A 27123-nucleotide genomic window follows, 5' to 3' on the forward strand; every position below is an offset into this window, starting at 1 on the left:
TGGAGCAGAGAGAAGATCTACTTTGTCTACTGGTGGGTGGTAACACATCTATGGATCATTGTTTGCACTAAGCATTTAATAATCCCATCTGTTGAAAATGTATATTCAGAGGTACTTGGAAATTGCTATAAACTACCTAGAAATTGGCAGGGAAGTACTCCTGGAGAGATTCCAAATTCTGCAGTAGACCAAGAAATCCAATATAAATCAATATGTAATTATGAAACCCCATCTTTAGCCAGAGCTCTTTAAAAGATATTTTTTTACTTAGTCATGGTATAGATTTTTAACACCAGAGTCTGGGACTGTAGAGTCCTTTGCTAACCTCAGATTCAGTTCTGTTTATTTGACCTAAAAAACCCCACTCTTCATTTGACCCAGCAACAGCAGAACTTCCTTCTATCCCCACACCCGGCTGTTGCTATGGCATCATCTCCTCATACCTCCATGCTTTCCTTGTCTCCCAGGTCCTTTTAAGTAGATCACATCTCATCTCAAAAATGAATCCCTGAGCTTTACAACAGCTTTATACTTCTATTTCCATCTCATTACATCTTTTTCACATCCAAAATTCTCTTGGACCATCCTGCCCTAGCATTTCACTCAGAGAAGCACCAGTTACAGCGTGGTCTTACCTCTCAAGTGTATTTTATTTTTCTTACTGTACTTCTTTCTTTAAAAATATCAATTCACTGGTTTTCCTTTTCTCCCATCTCTTCTGTTTCTCTCCCCACACTCTCCTTTTCTGCCCGTTTGTCACTAGGCCCTACACATAGGTTTTACGCAGAGAGATGGCACGTTGAGAATTGGAGAAAAGGCTAGGTATTTTGCAGGAGCTCTTAGAGGCAGTTACTGGACCATTAGTTCTTTAGTGGGCTCTCATGGTGGCGCAGACAGTAAAAAAACTACCTGCAAGGCAGCAAATCTGGGTTTTACCCCTGGTTTGGGAAGATCTCCTTCAGAATGGAATGGCTATCCACTCTAGTATTTTTGCCTGGAGAATTCCATGGACAGAGGAGCCTGGTGGGCTACAGTCCATGGGTCACAAAGAGGTGGACATGACCAAGTGACTCACACACACACACACACACACACACGCTTCTTTAGTTATCTCTTTGGATGAAATCTTTTACATAAGTCTATGTGAAATTTAAGTAGGAGTTTAAGAGAGTACCTAATCAAAATGAGACGTTTTCTACAAAAGAAATCAGGCATTCCCTACCCCCCCACCCCACCCCCCTACAGGTCATGGAGTTTCTCTGTGGGCTTAGAGATCCCTTCTCTTTCACTTCTCAGCTGCTGTTCCTCCCAGCCTCACAGCATGGCTGCTTACATGTATTTGGCAAATTAATCATCCCATAAGCGGTGTTTGGGGCCGCATTGTGTCCCCCTAAAATTCACATGGTGAAGCCCTACTCTTTCATACTTGAGAACATCACTGTGTTGGAAAAGGGGATCTTTAAGTTAAGATGATTAAGTTAAAATGAGGCTGTTAAGTTGGGCCCTATTTCAGTCTGACTGGTGTGCTTGTAAGAAGAGGATCTTTGACCACACTGAGGCACCAAGGATATAAGGGCATGGGTGATGACCAAGGAAAAAGGCAAAGCATCGAGGGGGCTGCCATGTGCAAGCCAAGGAGATTGGCCCCAGAGAAAACAATCCCTGTTGGTCCTTTGATCTTGGACTTCCAGAACTGGGAGAAGATATGTTTCTACTATTGAAGCCACTCTATCATAGAAGGTATTTTGTCGTGACAGCCCCACAAACTAATACCAATGGTGATAGCAACATCACATCTGTGGCACGAGGTCGCTACAAGCCCACTCAGGAGAATCGAAGCTACGAGATCTAGAAAACCGGCTTTCAAGCAGGAAATAAACTCATGTGGGAGATGATCTGAGCACATGTGGTATTGATAGGCAACGTGTTTGAGACACTCTTTTCTTTCCGAGCCTGGTTTTGGGGTTTTGGCCTCCCTGGAAGTCCGGGAAGAAATTCCACCACTTGCTCAGCACTGCAGAAAGTGTAAGCAAACCCTGCGGCATGCGGGATCCCACTGCCTCTGCTCTGAGTGTCTGATGCGTGGGGTTACACTAGGAGTAACTGGCTTAGATCTGGGTGAGTGAGGGTCACACGGAGCTTTGCCTCGGTGAAACAACCCAGATGGGGCTGAGTCGAGAGGCGCTGTTTCATAGAGTGGAGCACTGTCACTGTGCAGCTGGATTTGATTCCAGCTTTATGGAGTTAACTTCAAAGAAGCCCTTAGAAGTACTTTGCACAGTAACTGAGTCCCTCCATGGATTTACTGGCCTCTACCTCAGTTCTGAAATTTTGACCTTCAGCCGCAGTGACTTCTGGCTTGGTTCAGTACATTAAAGAAGAAAAAATGTGTTTTATGTACCCTGTTGTGTGGGCATCTTTAAAATGAGTCCTTAAAAGCACTCATTTCTGTTCCTTTCTATTACCATGGGGTAGGGACGGTGTGTTCACAGTGTGTAATTTATGTGCTACATAGTCCACTTGGAAATCTCAATGAATCATCAATAGTAGAAAATATGACATATTTTTCAGAGGTGAGTTGCACCTGAATTTTTTTTATTTTGGTTTGAGAATCTAGTGCGGTTTTCCTTTTCTCCATGTGAACTACCAGTATTTTCCTTTCCCCGCTGACTTACAATGCTGCCTCTGTCATAGATTATGCTACTAAATATGCTTGAATCTATTTCTGAGCTCTCTCTATTGGTCTTATTCCTGGTCATGGTAACTGATCAGTTTCGGTTTCATTTATCAATTGATTTAAGGGAACTTGTCATTTAGTTGATATTGCGTCTTTCCTTCCATGAGCATAGAATTCCTCATGATTAGTTTTAGGCTTTCTTTTATAGAACAATGAACTTAAAAAAAAAAAAAAACTTGTATATACTGCATTCAAGTTCTCAAACATTTATGAAAGGATTTCCATTGTAAGAACCACAGTGGGGAGTGGCAGATTTTTAGAATGAGCAAGTTAGTCCTCCTATTTCAAAACGCTTACAGTCTAGTAGGGAGGGTGTGGTAGATATGCACAGTTTATTTCATATAAATTAGACTGTCAGGAATTCCCTGGCAGTCCAGTGGTTAAGGCTTCATACTTTCACCGCCTTGGGCCTGAGTTCAATCCCTGATGGGGGAACTTAAATCCTGCAAGCCGCCTGATGTGGTCAATAAAAATATTAGACTGTCATAAATACGGTACTAAAATTATACATAACATGCTAGCAGGGAAGGAAGATTAATTTTGACCTGAGAGATCATTTGAGGAGAAAGAGGTATACATAAATAATAGTATGTTTATATTTGTCTCATATTTTCTGTAATGAGATTTACAGAATACTGGTCAACCTCTGTGTTTTCACATTTTGGCAACTAAATAAAAATGGCCTTTTTTGTTTATGTTAACATGTAGTCAGTACCAAAAATATTAATGAATATTTTGCATTTGGGGGTACTAAATCTTCAAAATGTAATTTAATTAAAATTTAAAAAAATAAAAAATTCAGTTCCTCAGTCCCAGTAGGCACATTTCAAGGGCTCACGGGCCACATGTGGCTAGTGTCTGTTGTGTTGGACACTGCATTAGACAATCATTTATCATGCAGTTAATCTTTATCTCAATGAGGGAAAATATTTTAAACACAATAATTTAAGTAGGTGCTTGTGCACTGGAATTTTATGAATAATATACATTCTAATTGATAACCTCTATTCTAATGGTTTGGGAGAAGGCAATGGGACCCCACTCCAGTACTCTTGCCTGGAAAATCCCATGGACGGAGGAGCCTGGTAGGCTGCAGTCCATGGGGTCGCTAAGAGTCGGACACGACTGAGCGACTTCAGTTTCACTTTTCACTTGCATGCGTTGGAGGAGGAAATGGCAACCCACTCCAGTGTTCTTGCCTGGAGAATCCCAGGGACGGCGGGGCCTGGTGGGCTGCCGTTTATATCTAAGACATTATGCTATTTTTGAATTGACAAAATGTAATTCCATTTGTAAAAGATCAGATGGAACTAATCAAGCTTGGGAAAAACTTCATCTCCATAGAGCTGTGTCTAGAGAATAGTTTTACAATTATCAGAGTCGGGAGGCCACAGTGATATTTATGGATTTTCTTCTTTTGGGAACAGATATTCCAAATCAAGCTTTATAAACAATTTTGTTTTTTATCATACGTTTGTTTGTTTTTCCTCTTATTACCTCCAAGAGTCCCTTTTCGCAGTTGAAAGTGTTATTATTGTTTTTAACTCCAAATGACCAAACCCTATTGCATTTTTGGTAACTTCTGATAATTCATGTGTGTGTTTGCACATCTTAAATGCATGTTCATGCTCATAAGCAGGGGTGGCTACCAGCTGGTTACCCTGCATGATGCTTTGTTAGCTATTTTAAATCTTGTGCCTAGGGTAGCAGTTTTTTTTTCTTTTGTGAAAGACATTCCCTCAATGGAATGTCAGAAATACTGACTGGGAGTGCATCAGCCACAGCTGATCTGGCAAGAAGCAATGAGAAATAATAGAACTGTAGAATACCTTTCAACAGTGTCAGCTAGGATGGTGAGTACTTCTAAATACTGGTAGGAAATTTAGCCATCCCTTCCAGAGTGATCTGAGAATTGAGTTCTCATTTTGCATTTTGAAATGAAAAACTGGAAAGCTAAAAGTGCTTGGAAATGATTTAAAAAAAAAAGATTTACAAGGAGCCTTCAGATAAAGTCCTAATGATGTAATTTTGACTTTTAAAAGTTCTGCTCATTTTCTTTCTTCAAGGAAGAACAGGAAACAAGAAGCTTAGAAAATAGACATCATCATCATGGGACTATTAAAAATGCTGCTGTTCATTAAACTCTTCAAGTGGTGCAGAAAAAGATCAAGCGGGAGGTGGGGAGCAAGTTCATATGAACTGCATGTTAAGTGAGGCGCCAGGCATCAGTGGAGTTTCCAGAGGCCTTGAGGTTCCTCCTTGTTCCTTTTCTTATTGATGCCAGTATAGGTCTTTGGTTAAGAGACGGTAATGTTAATGGTTGCAGTATCCCCACTCTACAGGTGAGGAAGCTGGGGCCTAGAAAGGTTAAATAAATTGTCCAAAGATATATACCTAAGTGGGCTTTGATGTTAAAAAGGCCTGGAATTTGGACTCCACTTTTGCCATTTATTAGCTGAATACCCTTGGTCAGATAACTTATTTAGAGACCCAATTGCCACTCAGCAAAATGAAAAAATAATAGCATGTACTATCACAGAGATGGGGGCAGGGAAGGGGTTTGGCATAATTCAGAGTTGATATATTTAAAATTCCAGTGCAGATGGAGTAGGCTGCTTCTCCTCCATATTATCCAAAAGACAATAACAACTATCATCTTTTGCTGACTCTGTACAGAGTACTGGACAGATGCCATAGGAAGACACAAAAGTAGTAGAGGAAGATTTTTTCCCTTACTCTTCAGTAGCAAAATGTTTCAGGGCTTCTGCTAATCATTTTGCTCTGAACATTTGGGGTAGGTCAGGGAGAATTAGCATTTATGATACTTTATACTGGACATTTTGTTTGACTCTGAGTCAATCAGTTTGGCTACCTCCAACCAAAAAGCCATACTTTGTAAAAATTAGTCAAGTTAATGAGAAATAGGCTGTAGTTAGCATTTTCATGCATTTGATTTTCAGCAACAGATGACAGACATTAAGTGAAAAATATAATTCTCAAATACAACTTCTACAGTGTGCCCATTTGTTGTTGATGACAGTTGGGTTATTTCCTGCTGGGGACTCTTGCCATGTTGAATACCCTTGTCTTTCTGTTCTGGTTGACTAGTCTCCTCTGGGAAAGGGGTCCCCAACTTCCAGGCTGATGCCTCCTGTCAGATCAGCAGTGGCACTGGATTAGAAATAAAGTGCACAACAAACGGAATGTACTTGAATCATTCCAAAACTATCCCCCTAACCTCTGGTCCATGGAAAAACTGTCTCCCATGAAATCACAAAATCAGTCCCTGGCGCCCAAAAGTTTGAGGACCGCTGCTCTAGGATACATACTGATGAGTGGAGAGGTTGACTCATAGGATAGGCATGGCCTCAACTTTATGAGATAATGCCAGATGGTGCTTCAGAGGGCTTGTACCTGTTTATGTTCCCACCGCCAATGTGTAAGAGTTCCTGCTGCTTCAGGTCATTGCCAGCACTAAACTAGAATACTTTTAAATTTTTGTCAATCTGACAAATTAGGGTTATCATGATTTTTTGTATAATATTATTACATAAGCATTTCCCCATATGATTACACATTCTTCCTAAGTATAATTTGCAATAGGTATACTCTCTTTTTGTAGAATTATCATAATTTGTATCATTAACCTTTTATCTTTATAAACAATAAACAACTGTTTCACAAACAATCCTTTAGATTGCTCTAAACTTTGCAGAATGATAAAACACTGTGATGGACAGTCTTTGTCTATAAAACTTTTCCTGCATTGTATTTTTTTTAAGATAGAGTCCTAGAAGTGGAATTATTTGATCAAAGTGTACAAGCCAAAAAAAAAAAAAAAAAACCCAATTCTGTGTTATATGTGGGAGCAGGTACCTTGAAGACGAAGGGAATCAAAGGTTAATGTGAACAGAAGTTTACCTTTCTTGGTCCAGAGCTTGGCCACAGGCGCCTACTCTTTCTTAGTTCTGTTACAAAATTTGTGAAGATAAGGTGTGACATCGGAGTGCACCTCTTCCTTAATAAGATACATTCCAGGATAAGGCCGGTCGTGGAAGTCTTACTGATCAGGAGAAAAATGTGTCACGTGAATTCAGATTTTAGATTTTGTTTTGCTTTCTGTAGACATTTATTGAGCCGTCATTTGGAAATGTTTTTCATATGTCTTTTAACTCTTAGCAATAATGAGGTAGATTCTTTTATTATTCTCAGCTTACAAATGAGAGAACCAAGGCTTCATAGCTAAGTAGGTAGTAACATCCAGATTAGAATCCAGGCAGCATGCCTATCTCCAGTGTGTATGGTACTGCCTTCCTGCAACAGCAGAAGAACGTTTCTACTTAAATGTTTATCTGACTGATAGAAGCAACAGATGCTGTCAGAATTCAGAGAAGGGATACGTGAGTGTGGATTGGAGTGGACAAGGAAGGCTTTAGCAAGCAGCAGCCTCCCTTTTGGTTGGACTGGGACTTGTGTAGACATCACATCGGATTTCTCTGGCAGCTTCGTCTCCCACCATCCTTATCTTGCAAAGTGAATTCACAGACGCTGTGTTTCTGAAGTGAAGCTAGCTCAGCCTTCAGGCTCAGTATGTGTTTGATGAGAAAGAATTCTCCTTGGCTGGTCATGCAGAGCGTGAAGTCATCTAGAGATCAGAACACTGCTGCCTCTGTGGTGAAGGGAAGTAGGAACCTGAGCGACACGACTCTAGTTAAAGACTTAACCAAAAGGAACACTTTGTGCCGAGTACAAAGTAAGGCATTTGCATCTAGGTTTGTTTTCTGTCATTGTTGTGGCTTCTGGGAAACTGCAGGAGCAGACAGCCAAGAGTCATAAACGGTGATCAGACAATGCAACCCTTTCCTAGTAAATGGGAGGTCAAGAGGTTAGAAATAACATAGCACTCATGTTATCATCTCTGTGTTACAGAATGTAATTCAGAGACTCAAACCAATATGCGAACTCTCAGCAGAACAGTGAAATTCTCTATTCAATGTAGAGAATATGAATTTTTGCATTTTACTGAAAATGATCAGTCTGTTCGGTCTGTTGTTCTTAATTGTCAGTCATTTATTCAAACAGAAACATAGAATGATGGCTTCTCTGGCTCAGGATAAAGGACAAACCCCTGGCCTCAAAGTCTTCAGAGTTGACTAGAGCTTCAGACACAGTGCCACTGCAGCCAGGGGCTGCTGTTGGTGATCTCATTCATGGACACCACCTATGGTCTGGCCCTTACTTGCCGATCTCTACAGCTGGTCCCCTTCTGTGGTGTGGTAAGGGGCCAGAACCTGGAGGCACTCTGCTCTGTGGACCACTCCTCCAGAGAAAAAATTCTCTCTACCACCCACTCTGCCGGGAGAAATATCAATAACCCCAGATATGCAGATGACACCACCCTTATGGCAGAAAGTGAAGAGGAACTCAAAAGCCTCTTGATGAAAGAGAAAGAAGAGAGTGAAAAAGTTGGCTTAAAACTCAAGATTTAGAAAACGAAGATCATGGCATCTGGTCCCATCACTTCCTGGGAAATAGATGGGGAAACAGTGGAAACAGTGTCAGACTTTATTTTTTGGGGCTCCCAAATCACTGCAGATGGTGATTGCAGCCATGAAATTAAAAGACACTTACTCCTTGGAAGGAAAGTTATGACCAAGCTAGATAGCATATTAAAAAGCAGAGACATTACTTTGCCAACAAAGGTCCGTCTAGTCAAGGCTATGGTTTTTCCAGTGGTCATGTATGGATGTGAGAGTTGGACTGTGAAGAAAGCTAAGCGCCAAAGAATTGATGCTTTTGAACTGTGGTGTTGGAGAAGACTCTTGAGAGTCCCTTGGACTGCAAGGAGATCTAACCAGTCCATTCTAAAGGAGATCAGTCCTGGGTGTTCTTTGGAAGGAATGATGGAACTCCAATACTTTGGAACTCCAATACTTTGGCCACCTAATGTGAAGAACTGACTCATTGGAAAAGACCCTGATGCTGGGAGGGATTGGGGGCAGGAGGAGAAGGGGACAACAGAGGATGAGATGGCTGAATGGCATCACTGACTCGATGGACATGAGTTTGAGTGAACTCCGGGAGTTGGTGATGGACAGGGAGGCCTGGCGTGCTGCGATTCATGGGGTCGCAAAGAGTCGGACACGACTGAGCGACTGAACCGAACTGAACTGAACCACCCACTCCCACTTGCTGTGTTGTTCCCCTTTCCCCAAACCCAAAGATTTTCCTGTGAAAACCATCCCAATTGCACCTACATTTAAAATACATTTTATTTTATTTATTTTTAAAATTACGTGTTTTTGGTTGTGCTGGGTCCTTGCTGCCGCTCACGGACTTTCCCCAGTTGTGGTGAGCGGAGGCCACCCTTCGCTGCAGTGCATCGTGGTGGCTTCTCGTGTTGCGTGGGCACGGGTGCTAGGCGCACAGGCTTAGCAGTTGTGGCACATGGGCTTAGTTGCTCTGGGGCATGTGGAAACTTCCTGGACCAGGAATCGAACCCTGCACTGGCAGGCAGATTCTTACCCACTGTACCACTAGGGAAGTCCTAAAATACATTTTACATTAACATTTTCATTTTGAGATCATTATACAGTCACATGTAGTTATAGGAATAATACAGAGAGATCCCGGGTACCTTTTACCTAGTTTCCTCAAAAGTAACATCTTTTGTAGAAGTAGTACTACAAGTAACACGGTAGCATTGAAACAATTCACAACCTTAATCAGATTTTTCTCAGTTTTGCTTGTGTAATTGATTGTTGAACAACACAGATTTGAGCTGCGTGGGTCGACTAATACACAGATAATTTTTCAGTGAACACATTCCATACTATACCTGCAGCTGGTTAAATCTGAGAATGTGGAACTATGGATATTGAGCCTTGACTCTGGGAGCATCTGTGGGTTTTGGTATCTGCAGTGGGTTCTGGAACCAATGCCCCGTGGACACTGAGGGACAATTCTGTGTGTGTGTGTGTGTGTGTGTGTGTTTAGTTCTCTGCAGTTTTTTCACATGAATGAGTACTATGCCACTACAGTCAAGGTACAGAACACTTCCATCATCACAGGATCCCTGGCGTTGCCCTTTTATCACTCTATTCACCTCCTCCTGTATCCCCCTTCCTCCCCACCCAGTTCCTAATCCTTGACAATCACCAGTCGTGATTCCATTTCTATGATTTTGTCATTTCAAGAAGGCTACATGAATGAAATTATCGTGTGGTATATAACCTTTGTAAGATTAGCTTTTCTCATTCAGCATAATTCCCTCAGCACTCACCCAACTTGTTGTATATCATTTGTGTGTACCATTTTCTTGCTAAGTAGTATTTCATAGTATGGATGTCCCAAAGTGTGTTGAACCATTTATCTGCTGAAGGCCATCCCGGGCCATTTCTAGTTTGGGGCTTTTATGAATAAAGCTACTATGAACATTTTTGTGTAGGTTTTAATGTGAACATATGTTTTCTTCTCCTTGGAATAAATGACTTAAGAGTGTAATTGCTGACTCATATGGTATTTGCATATTTAGTTTTATAGAAAAATGCCAAATTATTTTCCAGAGAGATTGTACCATTTTACATTCCTGCCAGAAATGTATGAGTTATTAAGTGTCTCCATATCCTTGCCAGAATTTAGTGCTATCACTATTTTTTATTATTACCAATCTGATAGGTTCTCATAGGTATGTCGTGATGTCTCAAATGAGGTTTTAATTTGCATTTCCCTGGACATGGAACAACGGACTGGTTCCAAATAGGAAAAGCAGTACGTCAAGGCTGTATATTGTCACCCTGCTTATTTAACTTATATGCAGAAACGCTGGGCTGGAAGAAGCACAAGCTGGAATCAAGATTGCCGGGAGAAATATCAATAACCTCAGATATGCAGATGATACCACCCTTATGGCAGAAAGTGAAGAGGAACTAAAAAGCCTCTTGAGGAAAGTGAAAGAAGAGAGTGAAAAAGTTGGCTTAAAGCTCAACATTCAGAAAACGAAGATCATGGCATCTGGTCCCATCACTTCCTGGGAAATAGATGGGGAAAGAGTGGAAACAGTGTCAGACTTAATTTGGGGGGGCTGCAAAATCACTGTAGATGGTGATTGCAGCCATAAAATTAAAAGACACTTACTCCTTGGAAGGAAAGTTATGACCAAGCTAGATAGCATATTAAAAAGCAGAGACATTACTTTGCCAACAAATGTCCATCTAGTCAAGGCTATGGTTTTCCCAGTGGTCATGTATGGATGTGAGAGTTGGACTCTAAAGAAAGCTGAGCGCGGAAGAATTGATGCTTTTGAACCGTGGTGTTGGAGAAGACTCTTGAGAGTCCCTTGGACTGCAAGGAGATCCAACCAGTCCATTCTGAAGGAGATCAGTCCTGGGTGTTCTTTGGAAGGAATGATGCTAAAGCTGAAACTCCGGTACTTTGGCCACCTCATGCAAAGAGTTGACTCATTGGAAAAGACTCTGATGCTGGGAGGGATTGGGGGCAGGACGAGAAGGGGACAACAGAGGATGAGATGGCTGGATGGCATCACCGACTCGATGGACATGAGTTTGAGTGAACTCTGGGAATTGGCGATAGACAGGGAGGCCTGGTGTGCTGCGATTCATGGGGTCGCAAAGAGCCGGACACGACTGAGCGACTGAACTGAACTAAATGGCTAATAACACTGAACATCTCTTCATATGTGACCTGCTATCTGTATATCTTCCTTGATGAAATATCTATTTATGTCTTTTGCCCATTTTTCAGTTCAGTTCATTTGAGTTCAGTTTAGTCACTCAGTCATGTCTGACTCTTTGTGACCCTATGAACTGCAGCACGCCAGGCTTCTCTGTCCATCACCAACTCCCAGAGCTTGCCCAAACTCATGTTCATCGAGTCGGTGATGTCATCCAACTATCTCATTCTCTGTTGTCCCCTTCTCCTCCTGCCCTCAATCTTTCCCAGCATCAGGGTCTTTTCAATGAGTCAGTTCTTCACATCAGGTGGCCAAAGTATTGGAGCCTCAGCTTCAGCATCAGTCCTTCCAATGAATATTCAGGACTGATTTCCTTTTAGGAATGACTGGTTTGACCTCCTTGCAGTCTAAGTAACTCTCAAGAGTCTTCTCCAATGCCACAGTTCACAAGCATCAATTCTTTGGTGCTCATCTTTCTTTATGGTCCAACTCTCACATCCATACATGACTACTGGAAAAAACCATAGCTTTGACTAGACGGACCTTTGCTGGCAAAGCAATGTCTCTGCTTTTTAATATTCTGTGTAGGTTGGTCATAGCTTTTCTTCCAAGGAGCAAGCGTCTTTTAATTTCATGGCTGCAGTTACCATCTGCAGTGATTTTGGAGCCCAAGAAAATAAAGTTACTCACTGTTTCCATTGTTTCCCTATCTATTTCCCATGAACTGATGGGACTAGATGCCATGGTCTTAGTTTTTTGAATGTTGAGTTTTAAACCAGAGTTTTCACTCCTCTTTCACTTTCATCAAGAGGCTCTTTATAGTTTCTCTTCACTTTCTGCCATAAGGGTGGTGTCATCTGCATATCTGAGGTTACTGATATTTCTCCTGGCAATCTTAGTTCCAGCTGTGTTTCATCCAGCCCAGCATTTTGCATGATGTACTCTGCATGTAAGTTAAATAAGCCGGGAGACAATACACAGCCTTGATGTACTCCTGTCCCAATTTAGAACCAGTCTGTTGTTCCATGTCCGGTTCTCACTGTTGCTTCTTGGCCCACATACAGATTTCTCAGGAGGCAGGTAAGGTGGTCTGGTATTCCCTTCTCGAAGAATTTTCCACAGTTTGTTGTGATCCACAGAATCAAAGGCTTTAGTAGTAGTCAATGAAGCAGAAATAGGTGCTTTCCTGGAATTCTCTTGCTTTTTCTATGATCCAACGCATGTTGGCAATTTGACTTCTGGTTCCTCTGCCTTTTTTAAATCCAGCTGGATTGTTTATTTTTCTTACTGCTGAGTTTTGAGAGTTCTTTATATATTCTGGATTCTAACCCAGCTAATTTGTTGCATTTGTGGTTTTGCAAATGTTTCTCCCCATCTGTATTCTGTCCTTTCATCCTCTTAACAAGGTTTTTACAAAGCAAAAGTTTTTCATTTTGATGAGATAAAGTACATTGTTGTACTTCTTAATGTAGCTTCATGTCTTCAGGGAAGACAAATGTTAGGGATCAGTTTCTTGAACACTTGAAATCTCCATGTAGAATCCTCTTTAAGATTCATCGCTCTTAGCAATGAAGACACGGACATAGAAACCAGACTTATGGACAAGGGTGAGGGAGAAGAGGGAGAGGGCAAGATGAATGGAAAGAGTAGCGTGCATACATATACATTAGCATATGTAAATAGATAGCCAATGGGAATTTGCTGTATGACTCAGGGAACTCAAACTGGGGCTCTGTAACACCATAGAGAGGTGAGAATGGGCAGGAGGTGGGAGGGAGAGTCAAGAGGGAGAGGACATATGTACATCTATGGCTAATTCATGTTGATGTATGACAGAAATCTAACATTGTAAAGCAATCATCAGTCAATTAAAAAATTGAAAAAAGATTTCATTACTCTTGAGAAATCAGTAGCATGAAATTGTTAAATTAAAAAAGAAAAATAGAAACTTAGAAGGCAAGTTCACAAGCCTGCAAAGTTTGAATCTTTTTACCTTCCTGTTTTTATCAAAATCTTGCCAAGTGGAAGTTATGGGTTTCTGTGCCAGATGATTGCTAATGCTAAATAAATAGCAGCAATTGTTTTCTTACAGTTATATAGAACATGCTATCTTGAAAATTAAGTATAAACATTAAGAGTGGTCATTTCCAGTTGGCTGTACATCAGGTGGTTAAAATTAGATATTTATATTTGTTTCAGCCCTGGAAGCTTCTGGTCTGGGGTATAAACAAGTTATATGTATTTATTTTTTATATATATCAGCATGTATTTACCTTAAGCTATTTGAACAAATTTTAAACATCTGATTTATTTTTCTCTTTCCACTCTCTGTCCTTAAATCCTTAGGAGAAAAGCTTGCTGTACTTTTTGTCTTACATATTTTCCCTGGAGAAGGAAACTTCCCTCTACTATTAAATAAAAATATTATGTGAAAGGAATACATTTTCCTTTACTTTATAAGAGGCTTACATTTTCATCTTTAAAGTCACACTTTCCTTTATGTTTATTTCCTTCTCCCTGCTATAGTGACAGGAAGCCTAACGTACGGAACTGAGTTTCACCAGGAGACGACTTTTTCCCTTTGCCCCACCACTGTACCAAGGATATAACTATCTTTGCATTCATAGTAACCTTTTTTTTTTTTTTTTTTTTTGGCAGCCTGTCTCCCTGTCTAAATGGGATAGCCTTTCAGGATTGGACCATGTTGTCCTCTTTTTTTTTTAAATTAAAAAAAAAAATTATTTATTTATTTTTGGCTACGCTGGGTCTTTCTTGCTGCACACAAGCTTTCTCTAGTTGCAGCAAGTGTGGGCTACTCTCGAGTTATGGTATGCAGGCTTCTCATTGCAGAGGCTTCTCTTATCGTGGAGCATAGGTTCGAGGTGCATGGGCTCAATAGTTGTGGTGCACGACCTTAGTTGCCACCCGGCATATGTGTTCTTAGTTCCTGGACCAAGGATCGAACTTGTGTCCCCTGCATTGACAGGCAGATACTTAATAACCAGTGGACCACCAGGGACGTCCCTCTTATTCATTTTTATATCCTCAGCACCAGGAACAGAGCCCATCACATCAAAGATGCTCAATAAGCAATTGCAGAGTTCACAAATTTCAGTAACTATTTAGTATATGAAAATTAGTAACACTCATTGTTCAGCACATTTTCATCCTTATAATACTGTTCATTCCAACCCCTGGAGGGCAAAAGCTACCTTTTGCTTACCTCTTACTCATTTTTAAAACCCTAGTGCTGGGAAAATAACTAGGCGTTTGATAAATGTTGACTCTCTGCATTCACTCAGCAAGTATGCACTGACTATGTGATACTATGTTAGGAACCAGGACTGCACACACTTACCTAGAAGGCATCATTTTTTCCTTCAGGTAACCTATAATCTAGTTGGGGGAGGGCACATACAAAACACCATACTAAATATTTAAATAACGTGATAAGATAACTTTTGTGTTCAAACAAGAGGTATAGACTATAATTAGTTCAAGAGTCTAGGAGGTCATCTGGCATGGACTGACCAAGGAAGGCTCAATTAGTGGCCTGATAAAAACTGTCCTCACTGGAATTCTCTGCTCACTCTTCCTCTGTTTGTGTTGTCCTTAGGTCCTGCTTTCTCTTGAAATGCTGCCCTTCTCACTGTCTTCTGTCTACCCAGACCCAGCATTAAATGTATTAGGTTTTTAAAAACTGGTTTAAGTAAAATGAGAAATGCCTTGCTTCATATAACCAGAAAGGAGGGGAGGATCTAGCCACATCTGATGTGGTGGATCGTCTGCCGTGATGGCATCCAACAATTCTCCCATCCCTGTATGTGTCTACTACTCCAGTCAAGAGTGGATGCTACTTCTCCTCCCCTTGAGCCTGGTCTGGGCTTTTGACTCATTCTAACCAATCGAATGTGACAGAAGTGCTGCTCTGCCAACTCCAGGCTAGCCCTTAAGAGGTTTGGCATCATTTGTTTTTGATCTCTTGAAAACCACTCACCATGTAAATAAGTCCAGCTATTCCAATAGAGAGCGGGGAGCCCTGGAAGAAGGGAGACTATGAAATATAAAAACATTTTGTTTAAATATATAAACATAAACAAATTGAGATAGAGGCCTGGCCAACCCCAGGTATTCCAGCCACCCCCATTCCTCTTGGTGCTGACAGGTGAGTGAAGCCAGCTTGGATACTCCAGCTCCAGCCAGTATCACAAGGAGCAGAGAAAAGCCAAACTCTGCAGACTTGCTCAAAATGCAGACTCATAAGCAAATGAATGGTAGTTGTTGTAAGCCAGTATATCTTAGGGTGAGCTGTCGTGTGGCAGTAGATAGTAGAAAAAGCTGGATTCAGTGCTCCAGCAATTCAGCGATGAGTCTTTCCCCTTTCATGGCTGTTTCCCTCAGGGAGGAAGTTGTGTTTGTGTGTCTACCACATATAGCAGGAATGCCCACCACGGCAGCAGGCTTATATTCTACCGGCTGAACCTGGTGCCAACTTGATGGGCTCAGTTCTTTCCCAGCAGTTACAGCACAAGTCTCAGGGGAGACTCTGATTGGCTCTGACTGGGTCATGAGCCTCTTTCTGCGCACGATGAACCAACTCTGATTGGCTAAGTCTGGATCATGTGCCTCTTCCTGGAGCCAGAGGTCCAGCGTGGTCAGTCTCACCTAAATTACTTGCATTGAGGATGGGGATGGGATGGATCCCAAAAGAAAAATCCAGGTACTGTTAATATTTTGAGAATAAGAGGCTGGATGCTGGGGCAGGCAGAAACAACAAATATGTACTATGAGAATCAAGTATAACCTTATCTCTTTTATGAAGCCTTTTCTCACTATTTTACACTATTATGGCTTTAATGACCCAGTTCGCTTCTCTCCTGCTGAGAACATGCTGGGTTATTGTGCCTTACACTTTGGAAGTAAATTCTTGGTTTACACCCTAGATTTTGTACCTTTATCTTCCGTATTGTTCTGATTGCATTTGCTACTTTAAAGGTGCAGTTTTTAAAAAAATTTTAATTACCTTTTGCAGAGAGAGGCTTTTGGAGGCTGTTATCAGAGGCACAGATAATTCTTATGTTGAAGAAAAAATGTGTGTTTTCTCTCTCTCTCTCTCCCTCTCTCTCTCTCCCTGAGTCTGACAAAACCTTAGGCATTGCCTGCAAAAGAAGGCACATGATCTGTTTTCCCCATGGGTCCTAATTCCAAATAAGAGAGCCAATGGTGATCCACATGGCTTGTTTTCTTTCTTTTCTAGGGAGCTTGCTCTTGTGCTATTTAATTTGGGCTTTTAAAAACATTATTTTGTATGAGTGCCCAGTAGAGCAGCTTTTGGGCAACTGGCTTATGAAAAAAATCAAAATGATCTAAAAAAGAACATCCTCTGTTAATTGAAATTGAAGTGAGCCTAATATAGTTTTAATTCATTCGTTTTGTGGAGGATCAGCGTTTCTTTCCAGAATGGAGTTCTTCTAAGCAACACCAAGACAGTAATAGAAATGGAAAATAGCTGCCTGCTGTCACACTAACCAAAGCCCAATCTTGGCTTGTGAGAGACCTTACTTAGGTCTGGCCTCTCCAAAGTTACACACAGATACAGTTACACACACATGTACATGCATACACCTGATCAATATAATTTCCACAGTCCTAGGTACCTGAAAAAATGAGGCATCAGGCAAATGAGGGGGGAAAACCCAGAGACAGACTCTTACAGATTTCAAAATGGATCTTTATAAGATTACATTGGCATAAAGACAATAACAACAGACTGTCTTGCCTTTATATCAAGATTTATACTTGTAAAGTGTTATTTAGTTCAGTTCAGTTGCTCAGTCGTGTCCAACTCTTTGCGACCCCATGAACTGCAGCACTCCAGGCCTCCCTGTCCATCACCAACTCCCAGAGTCCGCCCAAACCCATGTGCATTGAGTCGGTGATGCCATCCAACCATCTCATCCTCTGTCATCCCCTTCTCCTCCTGCCCTCAATCTTTCCCAGCATCAGGGTCTTTTCAAATGAGTCAGCTCTTCGCATCAGGTGGCCAAAGTATTGGAGTTTCAGCTTCAACATGAGTCCTTCCAATGAACACCCAGGACTGCTCTCCTTTAGGATAGACTGGTTGGATCTCCTTGCAGTCCAAGGGACTCTCAAGAGTTTTCTCCAACACCACAGTTCAAAAGCATCAATTCTTCGGCGCTCATTACATTTGTGTATATAAGTAGATACTCCACTGGTGACTTAAATCCAGGATTAAGGATGCCATCATCACATCTGTCTTTTGAGTCTTAATTATTATGAAATATTGTGTATATGTGTAGGCATGAAAACAGATCTAGTATAACAATAGCCATTCAGTAAATATGGCATTGTTTATAATCTTGTTTCCCTTTCCTCTTGAATCCTTATCTCCACACTAGAGGTAAATACTCTCCTGAAATTTGTGTATATCATGCTCTTAACTTTTCTTAATAGCTTAGCTATATATCTTTGTTCTCCTAAAAATGCCATTTATTCTTCCTATTTCAACTTTACTTGAATAGAATCTCACAACAGGCAGTTTTATGCGGTTTGCTTTTTTTTTTTTGTTTCTCAGTATTGTTGATGAAATTCATCTATATTGATTATTTTTAGCTCATTTTGTTTGTGGCTTATCTTTTCATTTTATTATTTTTTTCATGAGCAGAAAATTTAAAACAGTGTAGTCGAATCTTTGTGGTTTATATTTTTTGTGAACTACTTTTTATGACGAGATCAGAATGATATTCTTCCACTTTCTTTTGGCAGTTTTAATAATTGTATTTTCTCTTTAGATCTTTAATCTATCTGATACTGACTTTTTGTATGCCTTGAGGTAGGGATCATTTTTTTTTTTTTCTCCCAAGTGAAAAGACAGAGCATTTGCTTAGAAAATTTCAGATATTCCCATCTTTCTCAGAATTAAACTCAAGGTTCTTAAAATAGTCTAAATTACCCTATACGACCTGGTCCTTTGAAATGTTTCTGATTTCATCTACTGTTGTCCCAGGCAACACTGGCCTCCTTGCTCTTCCTGAACACTCCCAAATGTTCCTGCTTTGGGGACTTTATATTAATACTTGCTGTTCCTTTCATCAACAGTCTTCAGACATCTACGTGGCTAGCTCCCATTCTTCCTAGATCTCTTCTCAAATGTTACCTTATCGTGGAGGCCTTCTGTGGCCACCCTAGCTAACATCATACACACATTCACATTTGAAATGTCTCTTCTCTGCTTTGGAATAACTCACCTGAAAAACTCTCTGGGACTGGTGGAGTTGTTTCATATATGGGGAGTATTTTAAAATGTTGATTTAATTTTTGAATGATTTTAGGACTCTATGGGGTTTTCCGTTTCTTAAGTTAGTTTTGATAAATTTGTCCTCTTCATTAAAAAAATACATTATATATTTAGAAATCCTTGCCTTTTTTAGAACTTTTTATTTTATATTGGGGTAAGGCCAATTAACAATGTTATGATGGTTTCAGGTAAACAGTAAGGGACTCAGCCATACATGTGTATGTATCCATTCTCCCCCAAACCCCCCTTCAACAAAAGATATGTTTTATTTCACTTTTTAAATAGTCAATATATGCACACAGTTCAAGCATTCAAGTTCAAAAAGCATATACGGTGAGAAATAAACCTTCATCCGTTCCTTCTAGCTACCTAGTTCCTGTCTCCTGCTGTCAGTTTCATGTCGATTTCTCTAGTTTCATGTTAATTCTCCCCAAAATATGTTATGCATATTTAACCATATATATATATAGTTTTTATATAAATGGTGGAATACTATATATATATTACTCTGCACATTGCTTTTTTACTAACCAGATATGTTAGAGCTATTTCTGTAGCCATACATTGAGAGCTGCCATTCTATTACAGGTACCTAACGCTGGAGAAGGCAATGGCACACCACTCCAGTACTCTTGCCTGGGAAATCCCAGGGACGGGAGCCTGGTGGGCTGCCGTCTGTGGGGTTGAGAAGAGTTGGACACAACTGAGCGACTTCACTTTCACATTTCACTTTCATGCACTGGAGAAGGAAATGGCAACCCACTCCAGTGTTCTTGCCTGGAGAATCCCAGGGACAGGAGCCTGTTGGGCTGCCGTCTGTGGGGTCGAGAAGAGTTGGACACGACTGATGTGACTTAGCAGCAGCAGCACGTAACTGGATGTCTATATTGTAATTTACTCAATCTCCTTCTGAAGGACATTGAAGTTGTTTTCAATTTTTGCAGTAGCCTTCTAGCCAGTGTCCCTTACCCATCTTTAATCAGTGCATCTCACAGCTATTAGATATTTCTTCTTTACTTTCCATCCTGATACTGTCTTGTCCCCTTTCAGAACCCTCCAGCAGCTCTCCCAGTATCCAACAATAGGGCTGAACTAATTAGCCTTGAAGTAGAGCCCTGCACCACATGGTCGCTGCCTACTTTTTCCATCGTTTTTCTGTTCCTGAAGAGACTCCCTAAATTGATGGCTTGAGGTTTTCCAAACCTACCTTTGTTTTGGGGCTTCCCGGGTGGCGCTAGTGGTAAAGAACTCATCTGCCAATGTAGGTGGAGGGAAGAGATTCGAGTTCCATCTATGGGTGGGAAATCCCCTGGAGGAGGGCATGGCAACCCACTCCAGTGTTCTTGCCTGGAGAATCCCATGGACAGAGGAGCCTGGCGGTCTACAGTCCATAGCGGTTGCCCAGAGTTGCACGTGACTTAGCATGCACCTTTATTTTTATGCTCAGGATTTTTCTTCTGCCTGCACTTCCCTTCCCCTCAGCCCTTTGAAGGAGAGGATCCCAATCCTCCTCCTTCTGGGCTGGTAAGGTCTAACTCTAATTCTTCTCTGGAGCAGCTGCACTTTCAGTATTTCAACTCATTCTCCCACTGGTACACTGTCTCAAGACGAGGTGTTTTCACTGTCTCCTCTAGACTCCATATTTCTTGTGGGGAGGAACTCTTCACTCGAAATAGGGAATACTAAAATGAAAAGATGTATCTTGATTTTTAAGTAGTTTCCAACATAAAGGTGAGCCAGACTTGCAAAAATATACAACACTATAGATGGTTGTTTAAGAGGAAGTGTAGTCTTTGCTCAGTGGAATCAGAAGAAGAAAAACATGAGCACTTAAAAGCAAAAAACAAAAAACACCTCAGACACAAAAAAAGAATTCTGATCCCTACCCCAGGGCCTAGCACGGTGTCCCATAAGTGCATGTTGAATAAGAGTAACGTGAAAGGAAGCATTAAAGGCATGCCTCAACATCTTGACCAAAATCCATCTTTCATCAGGTAAGTCAGCAAATAGTGGAGATGCCACTCATCTCGTGAGTGAAAAGAGGGCAGTGTGGAAGGAGGTGGAATCAAGTTTAAGCAAGCGAGGGAGGCAGAGCCGAGGCACCTGGAGAGGGTCTCGGGAGGGCGGGGCGCGCAGGGGGCGCGGCAGAGACGGGAGTTGGGCGGAGACTCTCGCGTCCCTGCCCCGCCTCTCCCGCCCTCTCCACTCCGCGGCGGCAGCAGCGGCGGCGGCGGCGCAGGGCGGCCGCGCGGGTGTTGGCAGCAGCTGCGGGAGCCCGCACCGCCCCCTGGCCGAGGCTCCCCCGGGCGAGCCCGAGCCCGAGCCGGAGCACGCCGGCAGCTCGCGGCGCGGCGGCACTGGACCCCGGGAAAGTTCCCGGCGCCAGCGCCGAGATGCCGGGCAGCGACACGGCGCTGACCGTGGACCGGACCTATTCCGACCCGGGCCGGCACCACCACTGCAAGAGAAGGGTGAGGGTCGCGGTCGTTGTGGCGGTGGGGGCGCCCTCCCAGGGGCGAGGTTGGGTGGGCGTGGGCTCCCGCGGGAACGACCTCGCCCTGCGCGTTTCGCCGGCTCCCTCCCTCCCTTCCCTGCGGCTCGGAGCCCGGACTTCCCTGCACCTTTCGGGCTGACGGGGATGGGAGGGGGGGCGTAGGAGCTCGGCCCGCGCGGTTCCGAGACCTCAAGTTCCCCTCCGGGGTGGGAGCAACGCCAAGCCCAGGCCCACCGCCGCTCGTCGGTCCCGGCGCGCCTGGGTCTCCTCGACGACCGGCGCTCCGCCGCCCTCTCCGCCAGGGAGCGCTCGCCGCTCGGGGCCAGACGCGAGGGGATCCCGCCGCCCGCGTCGTCGTGTCCCCCGAGTTCGGCCTCCAGCTTCCTAAACTCAAGAGCAGCCGCCGCGCCTCCCGAGCCGTCGGGGCTTTCGGGTTCGGGGCTGTGCGCGGCCGGAGCGTAGACAGGCGGCAGACTCCGTCTCCCGGTTTCCCGCGGCAGCTCCTCCGGGCTCTGCCCCAGTGAAAAGTCAGTCTTGCGCGCTGCCTGTACAGTTTCTAGTCGAGCAGGCGCCCTCTCCATTGTTTGCTGTGTAATTTGCTGTTGCTGATTTTGGCTGTGGGCGAAAATAGCTTTTCAGAGTGAGCAGCGGAGACGAACCATGTAGTGCTCGAACGTGGAGGGAGGCCTCAGCCTGCGCGCGGGTCCCTCAGGAGAGAGGAAGCCTCACCTGCCTCGGGGATCGCTTTGCTCTCAGGAATGTTTGATCGTCCGGGTTGAACACTTGGCTCTCCCGTTGACTGATTGAACTGCCGTTTAGAACTGCACCTCCTCCTCCTGGCGTTAGTTCGGGCGAGGATTGCCTGAAGGTGTTGTGTTCTTTGCGCTAACTGCTCTCTTGCACGATCTTAGTCGTTGAGTGCCAGCCTCTCTGCTTGAAGTTCAGGAGGTAGGATCGTGCTCGCATCTGTTAATCAGTTTAACAAAATGATTTAATTGTTTTCGGATTAAGTACATTTAGTGGAGTAATACTTGTATCCAGCATCCAGCCCGCTCTCCCCTCCCCACAAAAGAATTCTCCCTCTCTTTTTCTGCACTTTCTTAAAAGTTCCATAACAGTTTGTAATAAAAATAACTAGAAACTGCATTTGGAAGAAAATATTGATAGTAAAAAATCTTTGGTTACCTAAAGTTAGACGTTTGTTGAGGGATGGCTGCCGACTAATACAACTGCAAAGGAAGATAAAGATCTTTTTCTGATGACTTTGTAATCAGGGGGATGTGTGGTCCATCGTGTTGTAGTTGACGGAAGACATTTCAGGTTTGAAAAAAGTGTGGAAGCTGGGTTTCTCTTGTCACAACTGTGATAATCTTCGTGTAAACAGCAGGATTAGTAATCTTTTAAGGAGAGATGGCTCATTGTGAACCCATTTAAGCAATTTGGCAAAAGCACATGGAACTTTCCAAAACTCAGCTCTTTTTAGCTTAACTACTGAGATGAAAAGTGGCAAAGCAGATGTGTAAGTCAGCGACAACTTTATCTCTGCTGTATCTGCTGCTGTTCCATTTCCACACCCATCTTTCCTGTTAAAGTAGGGGAACCGTTTGTGAAGGGGGTTTCTTATTTTGTTTAAAATTCTGTTGACTGTGTTAAAGTACTACATGGAGACACCTGGTTTTTATATAGACCGTATATTAAAACTGTGTTAGACGTATATATACTGATTATTCTAAATTAGCTTATATAGGGCAAATGAAATCTGGTAAGAACTGGACAAAATCAAATTGAGGAAGGCTAGAACTTCAGTGGACAGTGATCACAAGTTCTACAGCAAAGACCTTTACTCAGATGGGGCTGATATAATTTTGATCTGTCCTGAAGGCTGCCATAAGGCTGCTATAATGAAGGCCAGGTGGAAGCAATTTTCCCGTGCAGAAAGCAGCCCATTAGATGATTTTAACTACTGTTTCATGGTATTCATGTGAATGTAGCTATAAAAACTTATTTTCTTTACACTCAGAACGTATGTGATGCTGAGGGTAACCTCAAGGAACACTGATACTCAATTTCTTTATGTCACCTTTGCCTTGACAATAAATCATCTAGTATAGGATTCGTTTATTTATTTTTCGATGGGAGTGTAGTTGCTTTACAGTGTTGTGTTAGTTTCTGCTGTACAGCAAAGTGAATTGACTGTATTCTTTTGGATTTCCTTCCCATTTAGGTCACCAGAGAGCATTGAGTAGAGTTCCCTGTGCCATACAGTAAGGTTCTAACATAGGATTTAAAAAGAACCTTTTTGTGGACTTATTTGGTAAATTAGCTCCCCTAAAAACATTATAATGAGAAATGGAGGTGTGTGTGAGGAGTTGATTAACCTTTCAGAGATAAGAAGTTTCCCCCTGGGGGGTTAAGACTCAGTGAGATCAAGTTCTTGTTTACCGAATGGTCACTTTCTGTGTTCAAAATTGATACCCTGTTGAGAGAGCAGGGAAAATAGACATCCTGCTTGCTGAGCTTGTTTAAGCCTTTGAGACTAGAATAATAATGAGGCAGTGTACTATTTTAACAGTGCACAAGTCTATTTTTACAGCCAGGTGGATTAACCTAAATTCCTCCTCCCCACCCCCCTTGGTGAAAATGTAATGTAACTGATGAATTCTGTGATTGCTTCTAAGCTGACAAGTCAGGGTCATTCACATTTTTAAATTTCATCTGGGTAAAACTCAGAAATGGTACATGTTAAAACTCACTGCACATTATATCCCCTTATTTTAAAAGAAAGAGCGTACATAATTAGAATCTTACTTTTTTTTTTCATGCCCTAGATAGTTAAAGCCTATTATCTATTTAAGAATATAGGGAGTCCGCTTTCTATACAGTAACTGGTTTTTATTAATTATGTCTGAATTAAATTTTTGTCAGTTCTAATTTTAAGCGTCCTAAAATGCCATCTTCAGCCACTAGGGTCTTAGTGCCGAACAGCTGTGGCTCTGGAAGCAGAAGACTTGGATCATAGCTGGCTCTTCACACCTCCCAACGGGGTGACTGCTGGGCAGGCGCTAACCTTTCCAAGCCTCCAGTTGCCCATGTATAAAAGGTGATAATAATCCCCACTTTGGGGAGTGATTGTGAGTCTTCAGTAAGAGAATTTGTAAAAAGAGTGGTTGTATATACTCAGTAGTGGCTGTTTTTCTCCATGTGTGAGGTAAATAATTTTTTTTCCTTATGCTGTTGATCAGAGCTGCTAGTTGTCTGGAGTGCCTGCCTTCCCCCCATCTCTAGCCTGTCAGCCATGCCCCTGGAGCTCTGACATTTCTCTGGATTCCTTTCCTTCTTCCCGTGTTCCCCAGACATCCCACCTTAGTTTAGCCACGTACGACCTCAGGAGGAGATAGCTGGTGCCTTAGCTTCCTCATTACTCTCGGACGTCATCAACTTCTATTCCATCCTGCCTGCACAGACCAGACTGTTCCATCTACAGAACCGCTTTCATGCGGCTAGCCCGCAGAGGACAGATCCTGGGCTAGTTAGGGCTGCTTACTAAGCACTCGACCTTGGACCTTATAGTTATCCTAGGCCTTAGCTTCCTCTTCCACACCATTGAGGTGTTGTGAGTAATAAATGAGTCATGTCTATAAAATGTCAGCTACACAGTAAGGCTCAATAGATGGTGGCCAGTTTTTGTTATTACTATGTAAGACGTGAGTTTGAGCAAGCTCCAGGAGTTGGTGATGGGCAGGGAAGCCTGGCGTGCTGCAGTCCACGGGGTTGCAAAGAGTCGGACATGACTGAGCGACTGAACTGAAACACGTATTCATAAGCTTGAGAATGGAAAGACTGCTGATTTTGTGAATAATATGGAGACCTTTCTTGGATTTTTAGCATGTGGTACCTTCCTCCATTGCACATTCCTCATCAATTGATTGCTTACATGTTTATGAACTATAGACCCTGGCACTGGGAGAGCAAGAGGCTTCATTCAGCAAATATTTCGGAGCACCTTCTCTGTGCTCGCTGCTGTTCCAGGCATCAGCAAGGTATGGGTGATGAAACAGTCTGGCCTCTCTGGAAATTTAGTATCTAGTGAATGTCTCTTTTTTATCCTTGTAGCCCCAGGAAATACCCTTCTCTTTTATAGGAGGAAGTGATGATAGTAAGTACAAGTCTCTAGTGTCTGAAGTAAAACCTGTGTCGGGTATGGTTGCCACCTGTAGTACATCTTTAAACCTTCTGAGGTTTGGAAATAGATCCAGAATGGCATGATGAGTAATGGCCAGAGGCAGTCAGGGAGAGGAAGATGTCAGAGCCCTTCTCACTATGGAAATGGTTGGGCAGTGATGTAGTAAGTTGATGATTGCATGCTTACTTCCTGAACAGGAACCAGAGTGAGTGGAAACAGACTTCTTCTGTAGGTGAGACGCTGACCTGGTGAAGGGGTAACTTGAGTGAGTGGTCTGTGAGTACAATTTTTAATCAGTGATTTGTTTTCTTCTAAAGAGTTAATTAAACGGACGGTCAGTAGATGAATGTGTGAGTTGGAACTGTCTTCAGTATAGCATGAATGGATTGATGTGTGTTTTTTTGAGCGATGCTTTGCTGTGGGCTCACTGGTTCTCCCTTTAGAGGAAAATGAATTGCCAGCCTCCAACAACACGCCCGCTTGTCACATCCGCTGTGGAACACCAAGACAGCTGCTACCCAGTTGGATCACAGGATGTGTTTGCTTCAGACCCACTGCCTAAATTTCCAGGTCTGCCGTTAAGGTCAGAAGTGAGCCTCGTGCTTCTGGGTGGAAATTGCCCAGGTCTTGACTTAGGAGAGGCTGCTAAGTCAAGCCCGGCTTGACTTTGTTTCAGCCCTGCTGTTTCTTTGTTTAATTGTGTTTTCAGTGGAGCGCGGTGAGGGGGGAGTGGTGAGAGAGAAGAGAACGGTGAATCACTGTACTGTGAATCAGAGTGAGGACTTCACGATCCTCAGAAAAGGACAGGGGGATATATGATCTATGCATAATCCAGCTGCTTCCACTGACTTGGGAGAGGGCGATGCTGCTTGAAGGAGAATGTAGTGTCTGTGTCGATTATTCCTCTATAAGAAGGCAAAAAGAATGTGAATAAAGAGGAGAATGCAGCAACAGTGATAATAGCCAATAGGTACCAGTTCCTCACTATATACCAGGTGCCAATATTAAACAATTCAAATGCACTCCTTAATCCTCACAATATCCTATTTATACTTATGTTTTACAGTTGGGGGAGTTAAGGCCCAGGTGGGTTAAGTGATTTGTCCAGGGCCTATGGCTGTTGGGAAATAGTGGCACTAGGGTTTGACGAATCCAGATCTAATTCCAAAGCTTGCATTTTAGCCACTTTCCAGTCTTCTGCCTCTGCGCTGAGTGCAGAAGAAAGTTCTGTCTTAAGAAACCTGCTCAGTGCTTGGGGATAAATGTGCTCTGCTGGGGGCCCGCCAAACTGCACACTCGGGATTGATAGGAAACTGCACATTGCTGGTGCTCTGCAGATGGTGGTTCCCAGTAAGCATTCGGTGGGTGAACAATTTAGAGTGATCATTTACAAACTTCTTATAATGCCTAGGGTGTAAGAATTTTGACAGTAGTTGGGGACATCTTCAAGGCTGTTGAATAAGCTTACAACTTAAAGACATTGTTAAAGAATCATATTCTCCCTGGTGTGTTTTCTCTGGAGGATGAGCAGTGGAAAGGCAAAACAAGGGTGGTTTCTTCTTGTGATAGTTGAGTCACCTTCTGGCCTCATAGGATCTCTCTGTAGGACTCAAGCGTCACTGGGCGGGCATATCTTTCTAACCCTTAAGGCAGAGGTTGGAAAGTTAGACTTAAAGATTTCACCGTGTTAGAACTGGAA

General features: G+C 42.6%; 1 protein-coding gene across 2 annotated transcripts in view; it reads left to right on the top strand.

Moving 5' to 3' along the window:
* Window positions 1-27123, top strand: part of TMCC3 (transmembrane and coiled-coil domain family 3) — a 289315-nt gene that overhangs the window by 197645 nt on the left and 64547 nt on the right. The window contains exon 1 of one of the 2 annotated variants that reach the window (XM_006064480.4): window positions 20960-21218. The exons of the other annotated variant lie outside the window; for it this stretch is intronic. Within the exon in view, the coding sequence (XP_006064542.1) occupies window positions 21141-21218 (78 nt within the window). The 5' untranslated portion in view covers window positions 20960-21140. Of the gene's footprint in view, window positions 1-20959; window positions 21219-27123 lie in introns of those variants that run through there. 2 annotated transcript variants of the gene reach the window in all.

Source organism: Bubalus bubalis, chromosome 4 (assembly GCF_019923935.1).
Source record: "Bubalus bubalis isolate 160015118507 breed Murrah chromosome 4, NDDB_SH_1, whole genome shotgun sequence".
Classification (NCBI taxonomy): Eukaryota; Metazoa; Chordata; class Mammalia; order Artiodactyla; family Bovidae; genus Bubalus; species Bubalus bubalis.